Source organism: Trachemys scripta, chromosome 1, assembly GCF_013100865.1.
Source record: "Trachemys scripta elegans isolate TJP31775 chromosome 1, CAS_Tse_1.0, whole genome shotgun sequence".
NCBI lineage: Eukaryota > Metazoa > Chordata > Testudines > Emydidae > Trachemys > Trachemys scripta.
Window position 1 is genome coordinate 141226954 of NC_048298.1, and position 24875 is coordinate 141251828.

Sequence of the window (24875 nt, forward strand, 5' to 3'; positions counted from 1 at the left end):
CCAATTATATTTTGAACACAAACATTCTGAAATTCATAAGTAATCAATCCACCCAAAACATAACTTTATGAGAATAATCTAAATTATGATTTCATAGTATAGTAAAACATGGTAGATAGCCCATAAGAATGATGCAAAAATAAGTTTCCTAACATGTTGATCGAGGTAGTTCAGACATGTCCACGTCAGCTTACACACTCATTGCCTTCTGAAGTGCATTTTTCATAACGTTGTTTCATTCTGATAAAAAAGATGGGAGTTTTTATCTGATTTTAGATTTAAGAAATTAGAACAGGTACACTTGAAAATTCCTGTTTTGGATGTTAACTCTAGCCTCTAATTTCCTTGCTTACAGGAAGGTTCCCCACTCTCGATTTTAAAGAAAGTGTATTTTCATATTGCTGTCTAGCATAGTCGTCAAAAATACCTGCAGTTCATTTTGGTGGAGCACCATTTCCAATACAAAGTGCTCCTGTTTGGAGTATTGTCAATACCAAAAGTCCCCCCTCCCCCCCAAAGTACCTTTTGGTGGTAGTGGTGCACCTAAGAAAACAGGCTAGTTTTGTTTACATGCCTTTGGACAATTGGCTGTTGAATGTGGCTGTGTGGGAGTCCTGTTACTTCACTTCGAGGTTACAGTCCCCCTCTTCTCAGATGTGGGTTACTTCTCAGGAAATCAAATCTCTGCCCAACACAGAGGTTTATCGGATCCATACCGGTCTCAGTAGCAGGGAGAGCTTTCCCTACAGAAAACGTGTTTCTAAAAATAGAACAAGTAGGTTCAGATTTGTGAAATCATCAATAAGGTGGTCTTCTTCCTGGGGTTGATGGCAGCTACCACTTATGTTACTCCTTTTGTTCATCTCAGAATTTGGGCAGTACAGCACATGTTTTTCTGTGTTTTTCACCATGCCTCATGAGCTTCTGGGTTGTCTGAGGCAGTGGATGAACAGATCAAATGTTTGCCAAGATGTTCTATTCAATCTCCCTTTGCCATCGGTGATGCTAACATCGGATGCATCCAACATTGGATAGTGAGATTGTTTGGCTCAATTTACAATTGGGCCACTGGGCTTTCCAAATAATGTCAATACAATGACATGCAAGTTCTTTAAGAGCCATTCAGATCGCCTTCACCTGTCAGACACATGGTGCCTTCTGCTGTCTCTGGATATTTTGTAACCGGAACAAGGCAGATCCAGATCCATCCAGATCCACAGTCTCTTCATCTGACCGCGAAGGGCCATTGGACTTGGACTAGTCTTGAGCAGTCATGTTCTTCTTTGGTGTAGAATATGCTGCTCCATTTCTAGAAAACTATCTACAAGAGAGTGTTATCAGTTAAAATGGAATACATTTGTTGCTTGGATGAAGGGAAAATCTGACTCTCTGGTGGGAGCTTCCATACCTCTTATTCTTCAGACTTTAAGGACATTAAATATCGAAGGGTTGTCTAATTCTTCTTTAAGAGTTCACCTGGCTGCTATTTCAGTTTACCATGTTTTGGTCAATGGTAGATCACTATTTGTACATGACTCTGTCAAAAGGTTTATGAATGGGTTATCTAATATATATCCTTCTTTTAGGGATCCTGTCCCAATTTGGGATCTTAATTTGGTATTATTTATGAGTATGAGGTCACCCTTTAAATTCCATGATGGAGTGTTATTTTATTTATCTATTAAACTGGCATACATCACTGCTATTATGTCAGTCAGAAATGTGAGTGAATTGTACACCCTGATGACCCACCACTTACTAATTTTTGGAAAGATAAAGTGGTCCTCAGACCTGATCCCAGGTTTTTACCAAAAATAGTTTTTCACATTAGACAATTGATTTACTGGTTTTCTTTCCAAGACCTCATGCTAGTAAAGCAGAGTCTTTGTACATACTTTTAGATGGTAGGCTGGCTCTTCCAGACTACTTAAATACACCTACAAGTTTTAGGAAGTCACCTAGATCGTTTCTTATGCTAAAAATCACACATCCTAGTGTGTCCACTCATACTGTTTCCGGATGGGTTAAACAATGCACTGTGCAATATTATGAGTTAGCTGAAATTCCTGAGCTGCCTCTTTAATGGCCTTATTCTTCAAGTGGTGGAATCATCATTAGCTTCACTTAAAGATTTCTTATTAGGGAAATACGCAAGGCTACTACTTGGAAGTGGGTGCACATGTTCGCTAAATATTATGTGCTGGATCGTGCTGCTGAGGGCCGAAACCCGCTGGCCATGCTGAAACACTCCCTCCACCCCCAGCACCGCCCAGCCCCGCCGAACCCCGCCCCCCCCCCAGCGTCCTCTGCAGGCCGGTGTCCCACTGCCTCTGGTTGTGTGTCCCTCCTGGACCCCGGTGCCCTTTGATGTGGGGTGCCGCACTCTGGCTCTAGGTCTCCCCTCTCTGGGGAACCCCCAATTCTCTAATCCCCACCTCACCTCAGTATAAAGCTACTGCCAGTCACCAACTAGCCCCCGCGCCCTGGGGCAGACTGCAGTATATCAGCCACTCATCACAGGCAAGGTTGGGTTTGGACCTGCTGCCTCCCTCTATAGCTGGGCTACCCCTCTCCAGCCCTGGTACTGGTCTTAGGCCCTTAGCTAGGTCCGCAGCTTGGGGGTTTTCCAGGCTGGAGCTCCCCAGTTCCTCTAGCCTTCCCCCAGCCCTTCTCCACTCCCAATACACTGCTCAGCTCCCTAGCAGCCAGACCCTTCTCTCTCTACAAGCAGAGAGAGACTTCCTCTGGGCCTCTGGCTCACAGCCTTTTTATACAGGCCAGCTGGGGCCTGATTGGGGCATGGCCCAGCTGCAGCGGCTTCCCCCATCAGCTCAGCTTTTTCCCCTGCCACAGCCCTCCTCCAGGGCTGTTTTAAGCCCTTCAGGGCAGGAGCAGGGTGACCTCCCTGCTGCACCCCCCGAAACACATCCCCCACCCCAGTGCCACCCGCACCCCGGAAACAAACCCTTCTTCCCCAGCGCCGCCCCGCCCCGCCGAAACAGCTGTGGGCCGAAAAGGAAGGGATTTTTTTTTGGGGGGGGGTGATACTTTATTAAGAATTTTTCAATTAAAGCAAACAATTTTTTAAATTATTTTAATTTTTTTTAATGAATCATGGAAAAATGAAAAACACCTGTTCCATTGAAAGAAAACATTTGTACTTTTCATAATTACCTTGCAAATTTAATGAGAGATATTACATCTCTTTTCGGCAACAAGCTTGTCGTATTCGGGGTCATATTTGAAGTGGATATTTTCATAATGTCTTCCAAATGGTCGTCAGAGAAGAAGGTTGCTTGTTTTTATTCATGTTCATGATGAAAAATGTTTGTTCACATATGTAAGTGCTTCTAAAAATGCTGAACGTTTTCAGTGCAACTTCGATAAGATTCTTGTATTTTTCATCGTCCAGACTTTTGTAGAATTCCCACAGGCTGTTTTCTCTGTGCTTATTTCGGTAAACTGCCGAACATTGAAGTTCAATAACCTCCAACTGCAAATCTTGTGGCACTTCCTCTGGATCCACAGAAAAGGGATCTTCAATCAGCCTCAACTGGATGTCATCATCTTTAGACAAAGTAAGTCTTGTGTCAAATTCTTCAATCAAAAGATTGATGTGCTTTGTGTATTTTTCTCCTAACTCGGCGTGTTTGTGCTGAGGGATATGCTGTGCACAAGGGGGAAAGTGACACATTTCACCTTTTGACAGCTGACTTCTGAAAAGTTTCAATTTCATTTTGAAAGCTTTCACTGCTGCACACATTTGAAATATAAGTTGATTTTTTCCCTGAAGTTGAATGTTGAGATCATTCAGGTGTGCTGTGATATCACAAAAGAAAAAGAGATCTTGATTCCAGGACTCATTTTCAAGCTCTGGGAATTTTATTGGCCCATTTTCTAGGAATTTTGCTACCTCCTCTTTCAAAGCAATGAAACGCTGGAGCACTCTTCCTCGACTCAACCACTTCACTTCTGTATGGTAGATTAAGTCGCTGCACTCGGCGTCTTCCCCTTCAAGAAAGGCTCGAAATGTCCTATGTTTTAGTCCTCTAGAACGGATGTAGTTTACAATGGAAACTACCACTGACATTACATGCTCAAATTTTAAGACTTTGCTACACAAAATCTGCTGATGTATAATGCAGTGATGTTTGGTTATTTGTCTCCTGATAAATTCTTCAAGAAGAGTAACTGCTCCAACATTTTTTCCTCACATAGCTGGAGCACCATCAGTACAAATGGCCACCAAGTTTGTGATATCTAATCCCAATTTATCATTCATGCACTTTATCAGTTCACTGGAGATTTCTTTTCAGGTTGTGCGACCCATTATGGAGCACATGCCAACAAGTTCTTCAGTAATTTCAAAGTTTTTATCAATACCTCTAATAAAAATAAGTTGGGTGGTGTCTTTTAAATCGGTGCTTTCATCCATAGCTAGGGGTTAAAAGCATAATTCACTGACTCTCTGCTTTAACTGATCACTTAGATTGGTAGAAATGGCAGCTATTCTTCTCTATACAGTCACGCGTGATAGACTGACATTCTCAAATATTCCCCTCTTTTCTGGACATAACTCAGATACAGCACTCAACATACATTTTTTTTAAAAACTCGCCTTCTGTGAAGCATTTCCCAGCAGCAGCAATTTCCTTAGAATTTTGAAAGCTTACTTTAGTAACTGTATCGTTCTCAGCGCTCACTTTCTTGAAAATTTGCTGTTCTCCACCAAGATTTTTCACTAAACTGGGTGCTTTAATTATTTTTTCATTTGGATTCAATTTGGTGAGATTGGGATGTTTAGTTTCAAAGTGCCGCCGAAGGTTGTATTCTTTCGGAATGGCTAACATTTTGTGACACACGAGGCACAGTATTTTGTCTTTGGAAAGAGTACATAAGTATTTATTTGTCCATTCATTGTTGAAAACTCTGTGCTCTGTACTCTGTGCTATTTTTCTTTTCACTCATGGTAGCCATTATGAAGCTCAAGATTTTGTTGAATAAATTCACACATAAGGGAAACACTCACAGTCACACACAAAGAGAAGTGATATCTCACGGTGCGTGGCACACTAGCAAGGCACTGACAGTGTGTGGAAGCCTGTAGAGGGGGAAAGAAACGGCGCACATAGGGTAACCAGGTAACGGCAGTAAAATAGGACCCACACCCTCCCTGCTCAGCCCCACCATTACACCCCTCTTCAACCCCCCAGGGATCACTATATTACTGCACACAGCAGTACCAAAAATTAAAATACTGAAAATGGATGCCTCCCTCTAGCCACCAACTCGCCACTCGCCTCCTCACCCCCTCCCCCAACTATAAAGCCGCACCATCAACATCTGTCGGGACGTGGGACAAACAAGCAAATATCGGGACAGTCCCGATAAAATCGGAACGTCTGGTCACCCTAGCTGCAGCGGCATCACTCCAGCGAGGCCTGAGCTCCTCCCGCTCAGAGTTTTGTGGTAAGGGGGCGGAGCTGCGAGCTGCAGCTGAGCGGCGGGAGCTCACGCCCTGCTGGAGCCAGGCCGCTGCAGTGCTGTCCAGGACCACTCCTGGACGTGGCGTCTGGGAGAGCGGGGAGGCGGAGGTAAGCAGCATGGTAAGGCGCTCTGAGTCGGACACCCCCCTGACTCCAGCCCCTGTGAGCCGGACACCCCCCTGACCCGCCCCCCCAGCCCTGACCCCTAGCTCTGAGCCCAGCCCCTCTGAACCGGACATCCCCCTGACCCCATCCCCCCCACAGCCCTGACTCCTAGCTCTGAGCCCAGCTCCTCTGAGCTGAGCACCCCCTGACCCCATCCCCCCGCAGCCCTGACCCGTAGTTCCGAGCCCAGCCCCTCTGAACCGGACATCCCCCTGACCCCATCCCCCCCACAACCCTGACCCCTAGCTCTGAGCCCAGCTCTTCTGAGCTGAGCACCCTCTCACCCCATCGCCCCGCAGCCCTGACCCCCAGCTCCGAGCCCAGCCCCTCTGAACCGGACACTCTCGACCACATCCCCCCCCAGCCCTGACCCCTAGCTCGGAGCCCAACCCCTCTGAGCTGGACACCCCCCTGACCCCCTCCCCCCCACAGCCCAGACCCCCAGCTCTGAGCCCAGCCCCTCTGAACCGGACACCCCCCTGACCCCATCTGCCCCACAGCCCTGACCCCAGCCCCTCTGAACCGGACACTCCCCCGACCCCATCCCCCCCACAGCTCTGACCCCCTGCTCTGAGCCCAGCCCCTCTGAGCTGGACACCCCCCTGACCCCAGCCCCCCCAGCCCTGACCCCTAGCTCTGAGCCCAGCCCCTCTGAGCCGAGCACCCCCCCTCTCCATCCCCCGCCAGCTGTGGCTCGAGCCCAGGCCCGGTGCCTCTCCCCTCACTCGCACTTACTGGCTCTGCCTCGTGCCCAGTACTACCCGCCTCAGCAGCCCCAGAAGTGACACTGTACGCCAGGCAGGAGGAGCAGGAGACGGAGATGCGTGTGCCGCGCGTCTGACTGTTTGGGTGGTCGGAGCGCAGTGCGCGCGCGCGGGGCTGTGAGGTTGCTCCCCCTCCCCCGGCAGGGGCCGAACTCGGTCAGAAGCACGGCTGCCGGGTTCGCCCAGGGGGGGCCGACCTCACAGCTCCGCATGAGCAGGCACTGCGCTCCGACCGCCCGGACGGTCAGAAGCGCGGGGCTGTGAGGTTGCCTCTTCCCGGGCAGGGGCGAACCTGGCAGCCGCGCTTCTGACCGTCCGGGCGGTCAGAGCGCGGCACGCCGGGCTGTGAGGTCAGGCCCCCCGGGCAGGGGGTGAACCCAGAAGCCGCTCCCCCCCACCCCCGCAGGCCTGATCTAGAAGGTGCCACAGGACTCTTTGTCACTTTTACAGATCCAGACTAACATGGCTACTCCTCTGATACCTAAAATTTGGGCATTGCACTGCAACACCTAAGTCCTCTTGTGTCTAGTCAATTTCACTGTTTCTCCTTCCTAGTTAGTTTTCCAGTTGGGTTCCTGTGGATGTCATGATTACAGTGCTAACGGTACCTTTGTTCCCTTTGTTTCCCTGAGTGCACTCCCTTGAGAGTTCAGCCTCCTGTCTTTAATTGTTCCAGGTTGGATTTTTGCAGTTCTGCCAGTCTTAAACACATGTGTTGCAGTACCATGTGTATCAACTGTGTATCTTACCCAGTGGGTCCAACTGAGTTCAGGTACCTGTGGTTCTTCCCATCAGGAGTCTGTGACCAGTAAATACTGTTAATTTTAGCAGTAGGAAGAAAGCATAAGGAAAAAAAAGGATTTTAAAACAACAAATAGGCTGCACACATGTCTCTTACCTAACGGGTTATCATCCCTGATGGTAAACTAAGCAGACCTGACCTCCTTCAGACACCCCAGCAGGGTGTCTTAGGTCTCTTTCAGGTTTCTCTGAACAACCACCCACCCTCTCTTTGGACATGACTATGCTTGCAGATGTAGAGCACTTTGAGTTAAACCAGCCTTCGGAGAGCGCAGTAAGGAAAGCGCTGCAGTCTGTCCACACTGACACCTTCAAGCGCACTGGCATGGCCACATTTGCGGCACTTGCAGAGGTATTGGGAGCAGTGCATTATGGGCAGCTATCCCAGCATGCAAGTGACTGCAACATCCTTTTCAAATGGGGTGGGGTGGGGTGGAGTGTGACAGGGAGTGTGTTGTGTGTATGTGGGGGGAGAGAGAGTGGGTTTTTGGGGGGCTGATAGCATGTCAGCATGATGTCTTGTAAGTTCAGACAGCAGCAGACCCCTTTTCCCCCTCCCTCCCCCCTGTACCTCTCTCTCTCACGCAGCATTCCACAGTAATGGTTGCTTTGTCTTGGAGCAGATAAGCATGCCAGCTGTCAGAAACGGAGCTTTGAAAGGGCATATCTGCATTCCTGCAGCGATTCAAAAACAATGACAAGAGTGGCCACTTGACTTAAGGGGATTATGGGATGTTTCCGGAGGCTGATCAGACCACAGTAATGCAATACCTTGTTCACACTGATGCCCGGGCATTGTAGCCAAGGTGCAGCAAACATTATTCCACTCGCCGAGGTGGAGTACCAGGAGTGCTCTAGCTGAGGAGTTGGAGTGCTTTACGTTCCTTGCCAGTGTGGACGGGGAGTGAGCTAGGGTGCCCGGGGCGGCTTTAATGTACTCTAACTCGCAAGTGTAGCCAAGCCCTGGAGAATGTCTTCCTTTTTAAATCTTCTACAGTTCTTCTTATTGCCTATGTTCAATGGCTTCTTCCTGTCCTATTTGAAACTAGTTTTGCAGATTGACTGGAGAGGAGGCAAATCTTCAGTTAACAGTGCTGTCATTGTCCTTTAGTTGCCTTCAAGTGTTTCTAAAGGGTGTGTGTGTTTCTTATCTTGACCCATTCTTTTTCCTTTCCATTTGCTTTCCCGATAGCCTACTTTTACTCTAAACCAATATATTCATATAGTAAATATCCCAATGACCACATCAACATGCAGTATTTATAAATTATTACAGAGCAGTTCCAAATCAATCACAATGAGCCTTTCACACAACAACAGTGGAGGAAAAACAAAGGAAAATGTGATTGTAAAGCTACAACTATTAGGAGGGGACTTAGAGACCTTTATAGCACCTGGAGCTACTTTTAATTCTTTGGGTTTTGACTATATTTTAAGTAGAGTGCTGTTTCTTTTCAAATGTATGTAAAGAAAACTTTATGCAAGTTGGCTTACATTTTACTTTCATTTTTTGTCAGTTTTATAAAATTGTACTTTTTAATGATGGGCATTTTTCTGAGGTGCCCGCTCTCCACGTGCTATAAAAACTCCATAGCCCACCTGTGCCACAATAAGTTTTTCTGCATATAAAAGCCAGGGCCAGCCCTACCTAGGGGGTAGCAAGCAGGGCAATTGTTTGGGATTCCATGCCACAGGGAACCCTGCGAAGCTCAGTTGCTCAGGCTTCAGCCCCTGTGGGATGGTGGGGCTCTGGGGTTTCAGGACTGGGCCCCAGCGAGTCTAATGCTTGGTGGACTCCCAGAAACCTATTCATGGTCTCCCATGGGGCTGTGGACCCCCAGTTGAGTACCGCTGTCATAGAGGATGAATTGTTTCTCCTTGAGGGAGCTAAGCCAAGCTACATTGATGTCTGCTAACAAGGTTTCACTTTGGGGATGCCGGGTCTTCCCTCTACCCTCTCCATATCTTGTCGGGGGAAAAGGATGTTTTTTGGATTGTTATCCCCCTCACTGACCCTTACTACTCTTCATTGTATACTGAGCAGTACTGGTTCATTTCAACACCATACCAAAAGTCTGCATTAAAGACTGAGTGACTGACTACTTCTGGTGCTTTCATAGATTTTTGAGAGACCATTTTGATCATCTAATTTCTAGTATAACCTCATGCATAACACAGATCATAGAATGTCACCCACTAATTCTTACATCAAGGCCTTAACTTCTGGCTGAGCTAAAGCTTATTTTTTAGGAAGACATCCATGTTGGAAGGGCCTCGGAAAGAAAAAGATTGAGAACTCCTGCTCTTTGAGATGCAGATTCGTGTGACCAAATTGCACATTCTCCCAGTATCTATGGCACTTGTCCAATAAAGAATAACAATTATAGCACATGACAAGACATGTGAGAAATAAAGACTAGTAAAAAAAAAAGTTCGTGGTGAGACAAAATTGAAATAAAATTGATGAAACATTCTTAATAAAGAACTTCAAAAATAATTTTTTACATAAATTTTTTTCATTAAGCATATTTTGGCCAAAAAATAATTTCATTAAACATTTTGACCAGTTCTAAAGCTAATATCATTTTATCTCATTATCTCTATGGGATCTAAAAATTCTATAAAATTTACATACAAGGTCTCTGAGAAGAAAGAATTTACTCTCTTATCAAGTTTGCAAAGAAGTCACTTTTACTGTTTACAAATCACACAAGCATAGTGAGAACAAAAATAATAATCTGACAGATGAAGGCACTTCAATGCCCGTCATTAAAAACTACAATTTTATAAAAGTGATAAAAATGTAAAGACTCGAAGGGAAAGAAAATCCACCAAATGCCTTGAAAGGTTGTTTCAAATGTCAATTACACTTTGTTAAAAACTTACACCTTAGTTCTAGTATGAACTTTCATAGATTCCAAGCCTAGAAGGAACTGTTATCATTTAGTCTGACCTGCTGTATAATGCAGACCATAGAATTTCTCCAAAATAATTCCTAGGTCTTTTAGAAAAACATCCAATCTTGATTTTAAAGTTGCTGGTGATGGAGAATCCACCATGAACTTTGGTAAATTATCCCAATGGTTAATTATTCTCACTGATAAAAAAAAAAAAAAAGTATACCTATATTTCCCATCCGATTTATCTAGCTTCAACTTCTAGGCAATGAATCTTTTTAGAAGTTAGGACACCAGAACTGGACATGGTATATCAGTAATGGTCTCACTAACGCCCTATGCAGAGGTGATACCATCCCTTTACTTTTCCTTGATATTCCCCTTGTTATCCTTCCAAGAATCATGTTAGCTCCTTTTGTTATAGCAGGGGTTCTCAAACTTCATTGTACTGCAACCCCCTTCTGCCATCAAAAATTACTACATGACCCCAGGAGGTGGGGACTGAAGCCTTAGCCTGCCCGAGCCCTGCTGCCCAGGCTGGGGATGGGGGGAAGCAAAGCCCAAGGGATTCAGTCCCAGGCGGGGGGCCTATAACCTGAGCCCTGCCACCCAGGGCTAAAGCTCTTGGTCTTTGGCTTTGGACCTAGGCAGTGGGGCTCAGGCTTCAGCATCAGCTCCAGACGGTGGGGTTCGGGCTTCAACAAGTCCATTAAAACGGGGTTGCAACCCACAGTTTGAGAACTGCTGGCTATAGCATTGCATTGGGAATGCATGTTGAGTGGCTTGTTCACCATGATCTCTATATTTCTTTCAGAGATGTGGCTTTCTAGGATATAGTCCCCCATTTTGTTGTAATGGCCTGCGTTCTTTGTTCCTAGACATATGAACTGGCATTGGTTGTATTAAAATGCATGTTGTTTTTATAGATCTGCCTGCAAAGATCTAGATTACTGTGTATATATCACCTGTCTCCTGCATTGTTTACCACTCTACCAAGTTTTGCGTTATCTGCAAACTTTTGGAAGCAATGATTTGATATTTTCTTCCAGATCATTGGGCCACATTGAACTGATTAAACAGATCTCTGCAGGACCCCACTAGAAAAAAAATCCATAAGCTGATGATTCCCCCATTTACAATTATGTTTTCAGAGCTGTCAGTTAAGTAGTTTTTAATCCACTAAATATGGGCTCAGTTGGTTTTTGTATAGTGCTAAGTTGTTATCAGAATGTCACCTAGATGTTGAGGGTGAAGTGGGAAACTGATAAGTCCACGCAATGTTTGCCTTTTTTTTATACAATTTCAGACAGATTTATTGTCATGTATAGTGTCTGAACATACATTTCTGCCAGATGACAAACAACAAACAAGATGGAATTGGTAGGGACTCAAGTTACCGCTTTCCAGGGCACTAGGAAGTCCTTCTATACTTCATGATGGTCATCGCCTCTTCTGTTCCCTTGGTCTGGTCCTCTAGTCTTGTTCCTTCAGCTTCTGATCCGGTGTTTCTCCTATTTGGGCATTGTTCACTTGAGTTTTTTATACATTTCCACATTCCAGATTACTTCACCTTTTTGCAATTGGCTTTTAGCACATCAGTTCTTTATTTTTTATATAACCATACATTACGCATGAGCAAGCATTAGTTACCTAACTTCTGTATTTTTTACTGATGGTTTTACAGTTTCTATGTCATGTTGTTTTGTTTGCAGTGTTGTTGTAGCCATGTTGGACCCAGGATATGAAAGACCTGAAGAAGAGCTCTGTGTAGCTTGAAAGCTTGTATCTTTCACCGATCGGAGTTGGTCCAATAAAAAGAACAGGAGTACTTGTGGCACCTTAGAGACTAACAAATTTATGCTGCTACTCTGAAAACTGGTCCAATAAAAGATATTACCTCCTCTATCTTGTCTCTTTCATGTTGTTTTGTGTCAGTCAGGCCTGGGTTATCCCAGAAAACGGGTTTTTTAATTATCATTGCCTATTTGTGTACCTCTTAGTTATGTCTTCCAACATAACACAATACCTATCTTGCCAGCAATATCATTTTAAACAAATCAGCAATTAATATCAAAGAAGAATAGTCAAAAACATGCTAAGTGTGACCTCACTTAAACTCATTTACTATCCATAATTAGAAATCATTAAAATATAGCTAACAAAGCTTATAATCTTACTATTTAGGAGTCCTTCATTTTTTATACTTCATTGTTGTATGTTAGTATGTGCTTTCACCTTTATTTGTTTGGATGGTTTGGAGAGCATACTGATTAATGTCAGCAATTCTTTTTTTCTTTAAACATGGGTTTTTCATTCAAAGTCCAGTTTTGATTGTAAATCATTACAAAAAAAGTCATTAGAAATTTTCCTGTGTTGCATTTTGAGTGTGTGTGTGTGTGTGTGTGTCTTGATTTTAGAGGCTTGATATTTAGTTGTTTTTATGGTACTCCAGGTGTAGTTCCCCCCTTTTGACACCTTTGGAAATGTACTGTTTTCAAGGGTGTTGATTACTTTACATGATGGAGTAAAGTGGTATCCTCCAGTGCTTATTTCCTTTCCTGTTTCTTTTGCCAATCCTTTAACATACACTTTATCTTACAACACATTATAAGCATTACTACAGTTATCAATGTTTGTATCCACAACAATATCCTTAAAAATAAATGCCACAGCTGGATGTTTCCTAATTGTATTTATTTGATTTCACTAGCTAACTGGTTTTAACATGTATTGATTTTTTTCTTGCATGTGAATTAAGTATTTTGTTTTAACAGACTTTAAATGTAGATTTAATTTAGCAACAGGTGTTGTAAAGTTAGGGAGTAATTACATAGCCTTAGACCAAAGCATGGGTGACTTATTACTCCTGGCTCCACAAATTTGAGTGTGGGTTTGATTTTGATTAATCTATTTATAGTTTTGAATTTAGGAATAAAATACCAATTGAACTGGTTAATTGGGAATACTTTCCCTCTCTAATTCTGTTGTAACTGTTATGTAACATGGGGGAGGGAGAGCTCAGTGGTTTGAGTATTGGTCTGCTAAACCCAGGGGGTTGTGAGCTCAAACCTTGAGGGGGGCACTTAGGGATCTGGGGCAAAATCATTACTTGGTCCTGCTAGTGAAGGCAGGGGGCTGGACTCAATAACCTTTCAGGGTCCCTTCCAGTTCTATGCAATAGGTATATCTCTATACTTTTGTTTTTTTTACACAGTATTCTCCACTTCCCACATACATGCATGTGTTTGATGTACATTCCAGGTACTCAGCCATACTGGGAAGTCAAGATGAGGCCTTCCATTGGTTTTTGGCTCATTACTGTGATTTATACCAGAGCTGGGTTATGTGGACCCTAGGGTATCACATTGGCAGATCAGTCTGGCTTGCAATTCTGAGCAGCAGGCCAGAATGGGTGCTTGCCATCATTCATGTGAGTGTTTTACCAGTGTCTGAGGTACCTGGATACAGTACTTGAAAAGAGTTTTTGAGGACCCCTACCAAATGAGCCTGTACTATTGTTTCATAAATGTGTTTTCTTTTTCAATTATTGGCAGGAAAAGTGAAAAATATGCTGTACTTGCAAGTCTTCTGTATAGTAACTACAATCAAGAGGTGACATAGCTCCACAGCTAGATTCCAGAGGATATCAATCTCTGTGACTAGTTGTGTTTCATTCCTGTACTGATTCAACAAATATTAATTGGCAACGAGGCCAGGCATTTCTCCATTGGAGTATTTTTTAAAGCTTTTTGAATATTTATGAATATATATGTACCCATTGTTTCATATATAACTATAAATTTTAATATATACTTTAATTTAAATATAAACTTCATAATTATACTGATTATTAACTGATTCTTTTTAGTGTTTTCCTTAATACTTGCGCAATAACAAGAATGATACTGGAGTGTACAGCGTATTGATAATCAAAGATGACAGTCCCACAATGTAAGCAAAATGCATAACAGCCCAAAAGGTAGCCAACATATATTTCTCACACCAAGAATATTTGTTTTACAGAAGCTAATACCTGAGATGCATAAGCAATTGGTCTGCTTTTGAATTCTTGTGTTGACCCAAAGCAGCTGCCAGTGTTATCTCTGTTGCAGTGGTTGCGAATAATCAGATTGAATCAACATAGAAGCTGAGGCTAATGCCTGTTTCAATTAGTGACCGCTTTAGTCAATTTTGCATTTCATTTTCAGCTGCTACCTGTAAGTAAAGCATATAAAGGAGCAGCTATTTCTGTCTATTCAGGTATAAACTTCTGAGAAAATCTGTCATTCCTGGAAATTGCACTGTGTCAGTACAGTTTAAGTTCATAATTTAACAAGCATTTTAGAAAATATTCCAGTAACAAAAACATTTTGCAAAATATTAATAATATTATGTTTTCCCTTTAAACAATTTAACTGATTAATGTGGATTTTCAGATTTTTGATGCCCCTTAGTTGGTAAATTAGCCAGAAGTATATAAACTGAGATTATATTTTGTTTGAGGGCTGAGCATTCATACATTTTCTCTTGGGGAGATTATATTACTCTGAGTGGGGTCCCCTCATATTTTGAGCATTTACAAACAAAGGTACCTACAAAATATAAACCAAAATAACTTTATAACTGACAAACTTATTACATCCTGAAAATAAACTTACTAAAGGCCTTTTTTACCTTAATCAAAAGTGTCATATCACAAATAATTATAGTTATTAGCAAAATTATTTTTTGTTGCACCACAAGTAAAACCCAAATAAAAGTTAAAATAAAAAATAAAAAAGGTTATGTGACATGGAATATACATAAGCAATATGGATAAAAGCAATAAGAATAGACAAGTAGAACTAGTGTTCCAAAACACTAATAACAATGAACAATTCAACATACCCAGCTGAGCGAGAAATATATAAAAGGTTATAGCGGTTGGTTGTTGAGAGAGAAAAAAACATATAAGCTGAATAGAGTGGATGCCTCAGAGGGAAAAAAACTGAGTTAATAACTGCAGTTAATAACAGTTAAAGTTCATTCAGAATCCTGTTTTTCTTGAATTACTGCAGCAAAACAAAAACTATTAACCAGGTTAAAAAGAAAACATTTTATACCAATACTTTCCTTTATCTAAGGATTTGAAGAATTTTGTTTGCCTTTTTTTCTACTTTTTCTTTTGTGTGCCGCAATATATTGGTTAATTAGCACAGGAGTTTTACTGTTCCAGCTTTTTAACTTAGGCCTGATCTATACTAGGAATTTACTTTCGTATAGCTACGTCTCTCAGGGGTATGAAAAATCCACACCCCTGAGAGACTCCACTATATCAACCTAACCCACGGTGTAGTCCAGCGCTAGATAGGCGGGAGAATTCTGTTTCTAGCACAAACAAACTTAACAAACATATTTTCATGGATTTGGGTGGTGAGTGGCATCCAGCGCCATGTTTAGCCTTCTGTGACTTAACACTAGCACAAAATTTTAGCAAACAATTTGAGAGATGTATAATCATTAACATTATCACTGGTCACATTGTACCAAAAGGGTTTTACGAGGGAGAGGTGTGTGTGGAGGGGTGGGAATACAAATCAGGCTAGCTATTATCTTCTTCCCAAAGGTACAGATGGGGCAAGAAAGGCAGTAGTGCCAGTGCCTTTACATTTCCTTAAATTCTCTATAGTTTGATTCCACTCTCTGTCTGGGCATAGGACTATGCATTCTTTCTTTCCATAATTGCATATTCTGTGTTGCTTTTAGTATCTCACTGTCACAGCATAATGATTGATTTTTACCAAGAGCAAATACTGTAGCTGTCACTTGCCTGTTAGCTGCATGCAGACTGTTACTTTTAACTGTTTGCAGGATTCAGTTACCTTAATCAAAAAAACCTGTAATTTAATCAAAAAACGTTGTTAGACAAGACCATAAAACTATGTTGATGAGCAATAATTATGCTACCATCTTTTAATTGTTTACTAATTGCCTCTCATATCAACCTTTCCATGATTTTGCCTGTGACCGATGTCAGATTAACTGGTCTATAGTTTCCCGGGTCATTCCATTTACTCTTTTAAAATATTGGTACAACATTATTTTTTTTCCTATGCTCTTTGCCAGTGTTCCAACATTTGCTAAAAATCCACATTAATAGTTCAGAGAGATGATCAGAGAATTTTTTAAATATTTTTGGGTATAAGGTACTGTGACAGGTTGGACCCCTTCGGAAGCCACCTGATGGTGCAGAGATATCACTGAGTCTACCTGTTCTGCCAGCATGGACCCCCTTTAACCTGTCTTGCAGAGCCAGGCTCTTAAAACCTCCTCTTATATACACACTGGCAGGGCCACATCCAGCTGCAGATCAGCTCTGGGAAGACTCAGTTTAAGGGACTTGCTCCAGCACTCAGATGTCCACCTCCCTTGGACTGCAGACACAAAGATATATTGTGAATTTTGCCCCCTCCCTCAATGTGGAGAAAGGTGTGCACACTTCTTACCCCCCCCCCCATTAGAAATTACCTAACTGGGTTTAATAATAAACAAAACAAATTTTGTTAACTATAAAAGGCAGATTTTAAGTGGTAAAAGAGGTAGCAAACAGAACAAAGCATATTACTAATCAAATGAAATCAAACACACAAACTAAGCTAGTTTCACTAAATAAATTGATTACAAATAGTATTTCTCACCCTAGATCAGGGGTCTCAAACTCCCGGCCCGCGGGCTATCTGCGGCCTGTGAACCTTCCCAACATGGCCCGCAGGCCTCCAGCAGTTTTTGGGCCAGGTCTCTCCCTTGGCCCTGCCTGCCGCCCCGGGCGCTCCCCCCTTCCAGGAGATTTACAATGGCCCTGGGCCCTGGCAGCTCAGCGGAGCTGAGTGGCATCTGCCTGCTCGCTCCATGTGTCTGCCGGCCCCAAGGTGGGGCGGGGCTGTGCCTTCGTGTGCTGCCCCCGCCCTGAGCGCCCCTACAGCCAATGGGAAGCTGTGGGGCTGGTGCTTGGGGGCAGCAGCACACGGAGGCCCCCTGCCCTGCCTTGGAGCCCCAGGTAAGTGCTGCACCCCCTGACCCCTTCCCAGAGCCTATACCTCCACCCCACACCACTCAGCCCCCAAACTCCCTCTCAGAGCCTGCACCCCCCTTCACACACACACCCCCTCCCGCCCTCAAACTCCCTCCCAGAACCTGCACCCCCTCCCCTTCCCATACACCCTCTCCTGCCCCCAAACTCCCTCACAGAATGTGCAACCCCACCCCCTCTTCCTGCACCCCCACCCCTTGTCCCAGCCCAGAGCCTGCACCCCAGACCCCTTCCCCCACCCAAACTCCCTCCCAGAGCCCAACCTCTCACCCCTTCTGCACCCAAACTCTCTCCTGCTTTTTGGATTTTGATTGTAGAGAATGTGCAACGGAGACAAGCAATTATTGTTTCCAGCTCCCAGCCCTCGTTTCCCGCACAATTGGGCTGCTCTTTTATTCTGAGCGCCATTTGCACAGCACAGGGGGAGATGTCAGCAGTTTGATCTTTAACACATGTGGGGAAAACAACTCGAGAGTAGTGCGTTTGGATGGTTGTAGCAACATTTTATACTCTGAGATCTCCGTGTTGCATTCCTACCACTCCTCCAACTCTGATTGACTTAAGTGCATTTTGGTAATTGGAAAAATTGTGTTGCGGAGAGGCAAACTTCCCTAGTTTTACACCCAAGTTTTCAAAGGGGCCTCAACCCCTTTTTATGATAGACGTTCAGTATGAGCTCACTGCAGTGCCTTGGGAAAGTTTCTGCTCCATGCTAGTGAAGGTTATTTTAACACGGCTTTTGTATTTTATATAATTTGCTTTATAATTTAAGGTGGTATTTCCCAAACTTTTGGAAGCTGAGCTCCAGTCCAGGAAAATGAAACCAATCGTACCAACTCCTGCTGCCCTGGAATGTGTTGTTAAAGGCTTACTCATGTTAATGTATATACTTTCTGTGCCCCCCCCCCCCCCCCCCAGATCTCCTTCCTCTCCCTCCTCCCCCAGGAGGATGCCCTCCATACCTTGGGGAACACTGTTGTAGATCTTTATAATATCGCTAAGCAGCTGATTTGTTGGACAGTGACAGCAGACTTTAATAGCAGAGGGCACAGCTTTTTAAAACTTTAACATTTTAAATCACTTTATAGTTGGATGAAAACTAATTCTGGAAGGCCCAAAATGAGCGGTCCAAATTCAGCTTTGCTGCTTTCAGCGACTGCAGTTCTCAGCATGCCATGATCCACCAGGATGGGACTTGCTGTGCTGGGACCTGTAGTTTTTGCAGGGCATGTCTCCTGAATGACTTGGGTGACTGCAATTTGCTGTGTTACACATAAAACAGGTTGTTGAGGTAGGGAAGAGCCCTCTTGGTATTTTTTTAATTAGGTCATTGCTAAGCATAATTTTGTCTGTTCTATATAGGGGGAGAGATGCATTTATGAAACCATGTGTCAGCGCTGTAGATGAAATTCAGAACATGGGGCCTTTTCTTTCTTATCTGTTGAATGAAAGGGCAAGGAAAAATACTGAGACCTGATTTGCAATAACCAGTCACTGCCTCAGAAAGATGAGCGCTCTCATGTTCGTGAACAAATAAGGCACTAAAGCGAAACTGTGTGGAATCGGTTTGAGAACTGGGACTAAATTCTAAACTGACATGCTTCTGTGTAACTCTAAGTCAACATAATTGCTTATTGTAAACCAATGCAGAATATGGCTTCTTCTGTTTAATGTCACAATTGTTGTTTCCTTTATAAAGCCAGGCTCTGACTACATTTGTTTCTTTAGAGAAGAAGAGGAACGCCTGAGAAATAAGATCCGAGCAGACCATGAAAAAGCTCTAGAGGAGGCAAAAGAGAAGCTGAAGAAATCTCGAGATGAGATTCGAGCAGAGATTCAGACAGAAAAGAACAAAGTAGCCCAAGAAATGAAGAAGAAAGAGAGCAAGCCTCTGCCACCTGTACCAGTACCAAACCTCATAGGGATAAACAGTGAAGACCCAACAGATAAGGACATCCGAGAGAAGAGGGACAAAATTAAAGAGGTAACAGGCAGTGTGGGATGATGGTTGTTGCAGGCTGTGATAGGAATTGTTTTATTTAGATTTTCAGCCATTGCTGTTATGAACATTTTATAAAATCACATTTAAAATAAGTATGATTATAAGGAACTGAGAGGCACTTGGTTTGCCTTGCCCCTTGATGCACTTGGGCGGGGGTTATTCCTTGAACATATAAGGACCAACTGGGGACTGCTAGCAAGAAAAAAACTTCCAATCTCTATTGCTAAGGGGTGTGCAATACTATGATTAGAATGCATATGGACAACAAATCTCAAAGAACATCACTTACTATAAGGTAACTTAACCTCTCTCTCAGAAAAAACCCTCTTGATTTTGGGCAGCCTGACTAATTTGTTTTTTATGCTTGAGGTTGGCATCACAAAGTTTGTTCAATCAAAGAAAATATATTTACTATTGTTTCCAAATACTCGGAATTTAGCCTACTATAAGACAGCAGTTTGGGCTCACAGGAGACTAGATTTAGGTTATTAATAATCCATAGTTTATTGAACTTACATGACTGTTTCTCATTTTAAAAAGCTTTCCACTTTGCACTCTTGTTTGTTCCGGCAATTATTCCACTGTACTGTTGTCTGTATTAAAAAAATACACTTGAGTTCACTCCAGGCATTGGGTAGACTATGGTAATTATTACACGGCCTTCCGTAAGAAAGTCTGCAATAACAGTTTCTCAACAGAGATTGAGAAACGAGGGTTTAGGGAGAATTATGTAGTGCTACCTACACTGCTTTTCATCTTCTTCTTCCCAAGCTTCTGAGCTGAAGAAGTGTTCCGTGCCCCTCTGCTGTTGGTGAATATTTTTTGGGGAAAGTGAACGGGAGGGAAAATCCCTGTAAATTTAGGGGAATACTCAACTATAAAGCTACAGACGACCGCAAAGCAGTAATTCAAAGAGTTAATACCTCTAAACTCTTAAATCTGAAACTAATGTACCACACTCATATGCACATACCAACATTACCATCTTCCCTCCTCTCCCACATTGCCAATTAATTTGAAGTCAGTGCAAGGGAAGTGTTTAATGTATTAAAATACAAAGCATAAACTAGGTTTTGCTTGCAACAAGTTCTAGACCTTCCTTGGGCTTTCAAAAACTTCAGGAAACTTCCCAACACTCCCACATTAAATTTGTTTGTTTAAAAACTAGAACCCAGTATTTGTTCAATGCATAGTTCTCTGCTGAGACCCAAGTTAGATTATTTTGAGCTTTCTGCACCCCATTGTTTGGACTAGATGAACAAAAGATAATGAGAACAAATTCTTAAGTGTGACAGAGCACTAATTTTTCTAAGTCTTAGAAATCAGCAACAAGTATGTTGGATTTATTGATTTTTAAGTTATATTATTTGTATTGTGGTAGCACCTAGATGCCAGAGCCCCATTCTGCTAGCCGTGTAAAAACATGTAACAGAGACTGTCCCTGCCCAAAAGAGCCTACAGCCTAAGTATAAGAATATAGACAACAGTTGGATGCAACCTTAATTCAACCCCCTTGTGCATATGCACTGTTATAAAGTCTTTAATTACATGATCACATACATTTTTCCCATAGAGCACTTACCTCCTTCTGTGCAGACTACAGGTGGTGCCCAGTGAATGAGTAGCTATTCAATAAAAAGCAACAAAGAGTCCTGTGGCACCTTATAGACTAACAGACATATTGGAGCATAAGCTTTCGTGGGTGAATACCCACTTCGTCAGACGCATGCGTATTTACCCACGAAAGCTTATGCTCCAAATATGTCTGTTAGTCTGTAAGGTGCCACAGGACTCTTTGTTGCTTTTTACAGATCCAGACTAACACGGCTACCACTCTGATAGCTATTCAATGTTTCTTTTTATCCTCATCATTAATTTCATGGCCCCATGTCTTATTTACTCCACACTATCCAAACCCTGCACTGAATACAGAATTATCAATTTATTCTTGGGCTTTTCTGTGACACATCACTGTAGATTCTGAATGTTTTACAAATATTAATGAATTCATCTTTGCAAAACCCCTGTGAGGTAAGATGTGGTATTATCTCTACTTTACAGATGGGGAACTGAGGCACAGATATACTTTTTTACAGTTTTTACTCTGGACATTCTCTTCCCTCTGCTGATTGGCTGTTTCCTCTCACATTGAACCCCTGCCTCAGTCTTTTTGCATCAGCCTCAACTCCCCCTGCCCTCCTCCTCCCCTTCTTCCTCTCCCTTCTCCCTTTTTCTTTCCCTTTTCCTTTAATTTCAACCTTTGCTTTGCTTGTCTCTCTTTAGATAACCTGCTCCCAGTAAAAACCTTGAAAAAGAATAAAAGCAAACAAAACACACACACAGGCAAATCATGGCACCAACTTGACATTTGCAAACCACCACTTACTTCTCTCTACTTGTATGTTTCCTCTCCTCTTACCCTTTGTGTCTCCTCTATTTAGATTGTAAGCTTCTGGCACGGGGACTATCTACTACTCTGTGTTTATACCGTGGTTAACTTTGTGGGGTCCCAATCTCAGCTGGGTTCCATAAACATTAGAATAATAATCTTAATAGAATAAGGTCCATTTTTTAAAATGTTCCCTAATTTTGGGTACCCAACTTGGGACTTCTAGGACTTGAATTTTTTTTTTACTTAGTATTTTTATAGCACTTTATACATTCAAAGCATAGTTCCCATTCACTTAACTTGCAGCTCTGAGTGCTCAGCACTTCAGATCCCTGGTGTCTCAAAGTGAGGTCACAGAAAATGAGGAAAACACACCAACCTTTTTCTAGGTGGCCACTAATTGTAAGTGACTTGCCCAGCATCATGTAGGATCCTTGTGACAGAAGCAGGGGAATAATCCAGTTCTCCAGGAAGACTTCAACCCTTTGATCTCATGGTTAAACCTTTCTCTTTCTGCAGTCCCCTACCTCCTTCACTACACAGTCTCCAGCAAATGAGGTCCAACAGACAAGTCTCCTTCACTATAGAATATTGATTCCTTGCCTGAGTACCATTCTTCTCTTGATCCTAATGTATTTATAGAACCTCTTATAATTGCCTTTTATGTACCTTGCTAGGTGTAATTCATTTTGTGCATTAGCCTTTCTGATTTTGTCCCTACATGCTTGTGCTATTCTTTGGAATTCATCCTTAGCAATCTGTCCATGTTTCCACTTTCTGTAGGATTCCGTTTGATTTTCAGGTCATTAAAGAGGTCCTGATGCAGCCATATTGGTCTTTTACTATTCTTTCTGTTTTTCCTTTGCACTGGGATAGTTTGCTATTGTGCCTTTAATATTGTCTCTGTGAGAAACAGCCAACTTTTCTGCACTCCTTTTTGCCTTAGATTTTCTTCTCATGGGACCTCACCTACCAGTTCTCTGGGTTTGTTAGTCCGCTTTTTTGAAGTCCATTGTTCTTATTCTGCTGCTTTCACTCCTTCCCTTCCATAGACTCAAGAAGTCGATCATTTCATGATTCACTTTCATCCAAGTTGCCTTCCACCTTGAGATTCACAACCAATTCCTTCCTCTTAGTCAGAATCAAGTGTAAAATGGACGTTTCCCCTAATTATGTCTTCCACCTTCTGAAACAAAAAGTTGTTCCAACAAATTTCAAGAACTTACTGGACATTTTTATGTTTTGCTGTATTATTATTCCAGTAGATGTCTGGGTAGTTAGTCCCCCATTACTACCTGGTCTTGTGTTTTAGATATTTCTGTTATTTGTTCTAGAAATGTCTGACCCACCGCCTCCTGATTTGGTGGTCTCTGGTAGACCTCTACAATGACATTGCCCCTGTTTCCCCCCATCCCTTTTATCTTCACCTAGAGACTTTCTTTCTGAGCAAGGTGTACCTTCTATACCAATAATCCAGTCATGAGATTTATTCCATGAAGTTTCTGTGATATCAGTTAAGTCATAATTTAGCTTGTGTACTAAGACTTCCAGTACTTCCTGTTTATTCTCCGTAGTACCTCGCATTTGTGTATGCACATCTAAGAAGTTGAGCACATTCATCCACTGTTTTCCTCTTGTTGCTTATATGACCCTATTGAAATTTTCCATTCCCCCCAGCTCTCCAAATTCTGGGAATCTGTCAAGGTCATCTTTGCATAGTTATCTGTGGGCTTTTGTCATCCACCCCCTTTGAAACTAGTTAAAAGTCCGTCTTGCTGTGTTGGCGAGTCGGTGTCCCAATATGCTCTTCCCCTTCTTTAGGTGGACCCCATTTCTGCCCAGGAGTCCTTCATGGAACAGCATCCCATAGTCAAGGAAGCCAAAGCCCTCCTGTCAACACTATCTGTGCAGTCATGCATTTGACTTGAGGATGAGTCTGTCTCTGCTTGGGCCCTTATCCTCTGCCAGCAGGATGAATAAGAATGTCACTTGCGTCCCCCTGACTTTTTCATCCTTGCTCGCATCAATGATGAACATCACAGAGGATGTTGAAAAGTTGGAGATGGTGCAGAGAAGAACTGCAAAAATTAGTTGTGAGCTAGAGAAAAAACCTTGATGCAAGACACTTGTGAAATTAGTCAAAGGTTTCTAACCATCAGAGGTGTGAAGTTCTGGAACAGCCTTCCAAGGGGAGCAGTGGGGGCAAAAAACCTAACTGGCTTCAAGACTGAACTTGATACGTTTATGGAGGGGTTGGTATGATGAGATTGCTTACAATGGCATGTGGCCCATTGGTGACTGGCAGTAGTAAAAATCCCCAACTGCTGGAGACAGGACACTCGATGGGGAGGGCTCTGAGTTAGTACAGAGAATTCTTTCCCAGGTATCTGCTTGGTGGATCTTGTCCACATGCTCAGGGTCTAACTGATCGCCATATTTGGGGTTGAGAAGGAATTTTCCCCCGGTCAGATGGGCAGAGACCTTGGGGCGGTTTCGCTTTTCTCTGCAGCATGGGCACAGGTCACTTGCAGGTTTAAATTAGTGAAAATGGTGAATTCTGTGTAACATGAAGTCTTTAAACCATGATTTGAGGACTTCAGTAACTCACCCAAAGATTAAGGTTCTATTTCAGGCGTGGGTGAGGTTCGGTGTCCTGCAATGTGTGGGAGGTCAGAGTAGATGACCATGACCATCCCTTCGGACCTTAAAGTCTATGATCCTATGAGACTTAAGGAGATCTATCTGTTTAGCTTGTCAAAAAGAAGAGTGAGAGGTGATTTGATTACAGAGTATAAGTATCTTCATGGGGAGAAAATATTGGCAACTAAAGGGCTCTTTAATCTAGTGGAGAAAGGCATGACAATAACCAATGGCTGGAGGCTGAAGCCAGGCAAATTCAAATTAGAAATAAGGCTCAAATTTTTAACAGTGATGGTGATTAACAACAGGAACATACTACCAAGGAAATTGGTGGATTCTCCGTCTCTTAATGTCTTCAAATCAAGCTGTAGGGCTGTATAATTGCAGGGTAGATGTTTGGTCTCAAGCTGGAGCCCAGGTTCTTGGATCCTCTCCCCTCATGGAGTCCCAGATCTTAATCTCCAACCCAAGCCCGCACATCTACTCTGCAATTTTACAGCCCCATCGCCCGAGCCCAGCGAGCCTGAATGAGCTCACCCAGGCCAGCTGTGTAAATATACTCTAAGACATCAAGACTGGATGCCTTTTTGGAAATTATGCTTCAGTCAAACATAAGTTACTGGGCTGAACACAGGGATAATTGGGTGAAACTGAAAGGCCTG

The 24875-nt window shown here is 42.9% G+C and overlaps 1 protein-coding gene across 5 annotated transcripts in view; it reads left to right on the top strand.

Moving 5' to 3' along the window:
- Positions 1–24875, top strand: part of MAN1A2 (mannosidase alpha class 1A member 2) — a 295186-nt gene that overhangs the window by 43998 nt on the left and 226313 nt on the right. For 4 of the 5 annotated variants that reach the window (XR_004647895.1, XM_034787853.1, XM_034787871.1 and 1 more), the window contains one exon: positions 18911–19166. Coding sequence is in view for 4 of the 5 variants with exons in the window: in XM_034787853.1 (XP_034643744.1) it covers positions 18911–19166 (256 nt within the window). In the remaining variant the exon portion in view is untranslated. Of the gene's footprint in view, positions 1–3441; positions 3579–18910; positions 19167–24875 lie in introns of those variants that run through there. The other variant, XM_034787879.1, reaches the window with a different exon arrangement.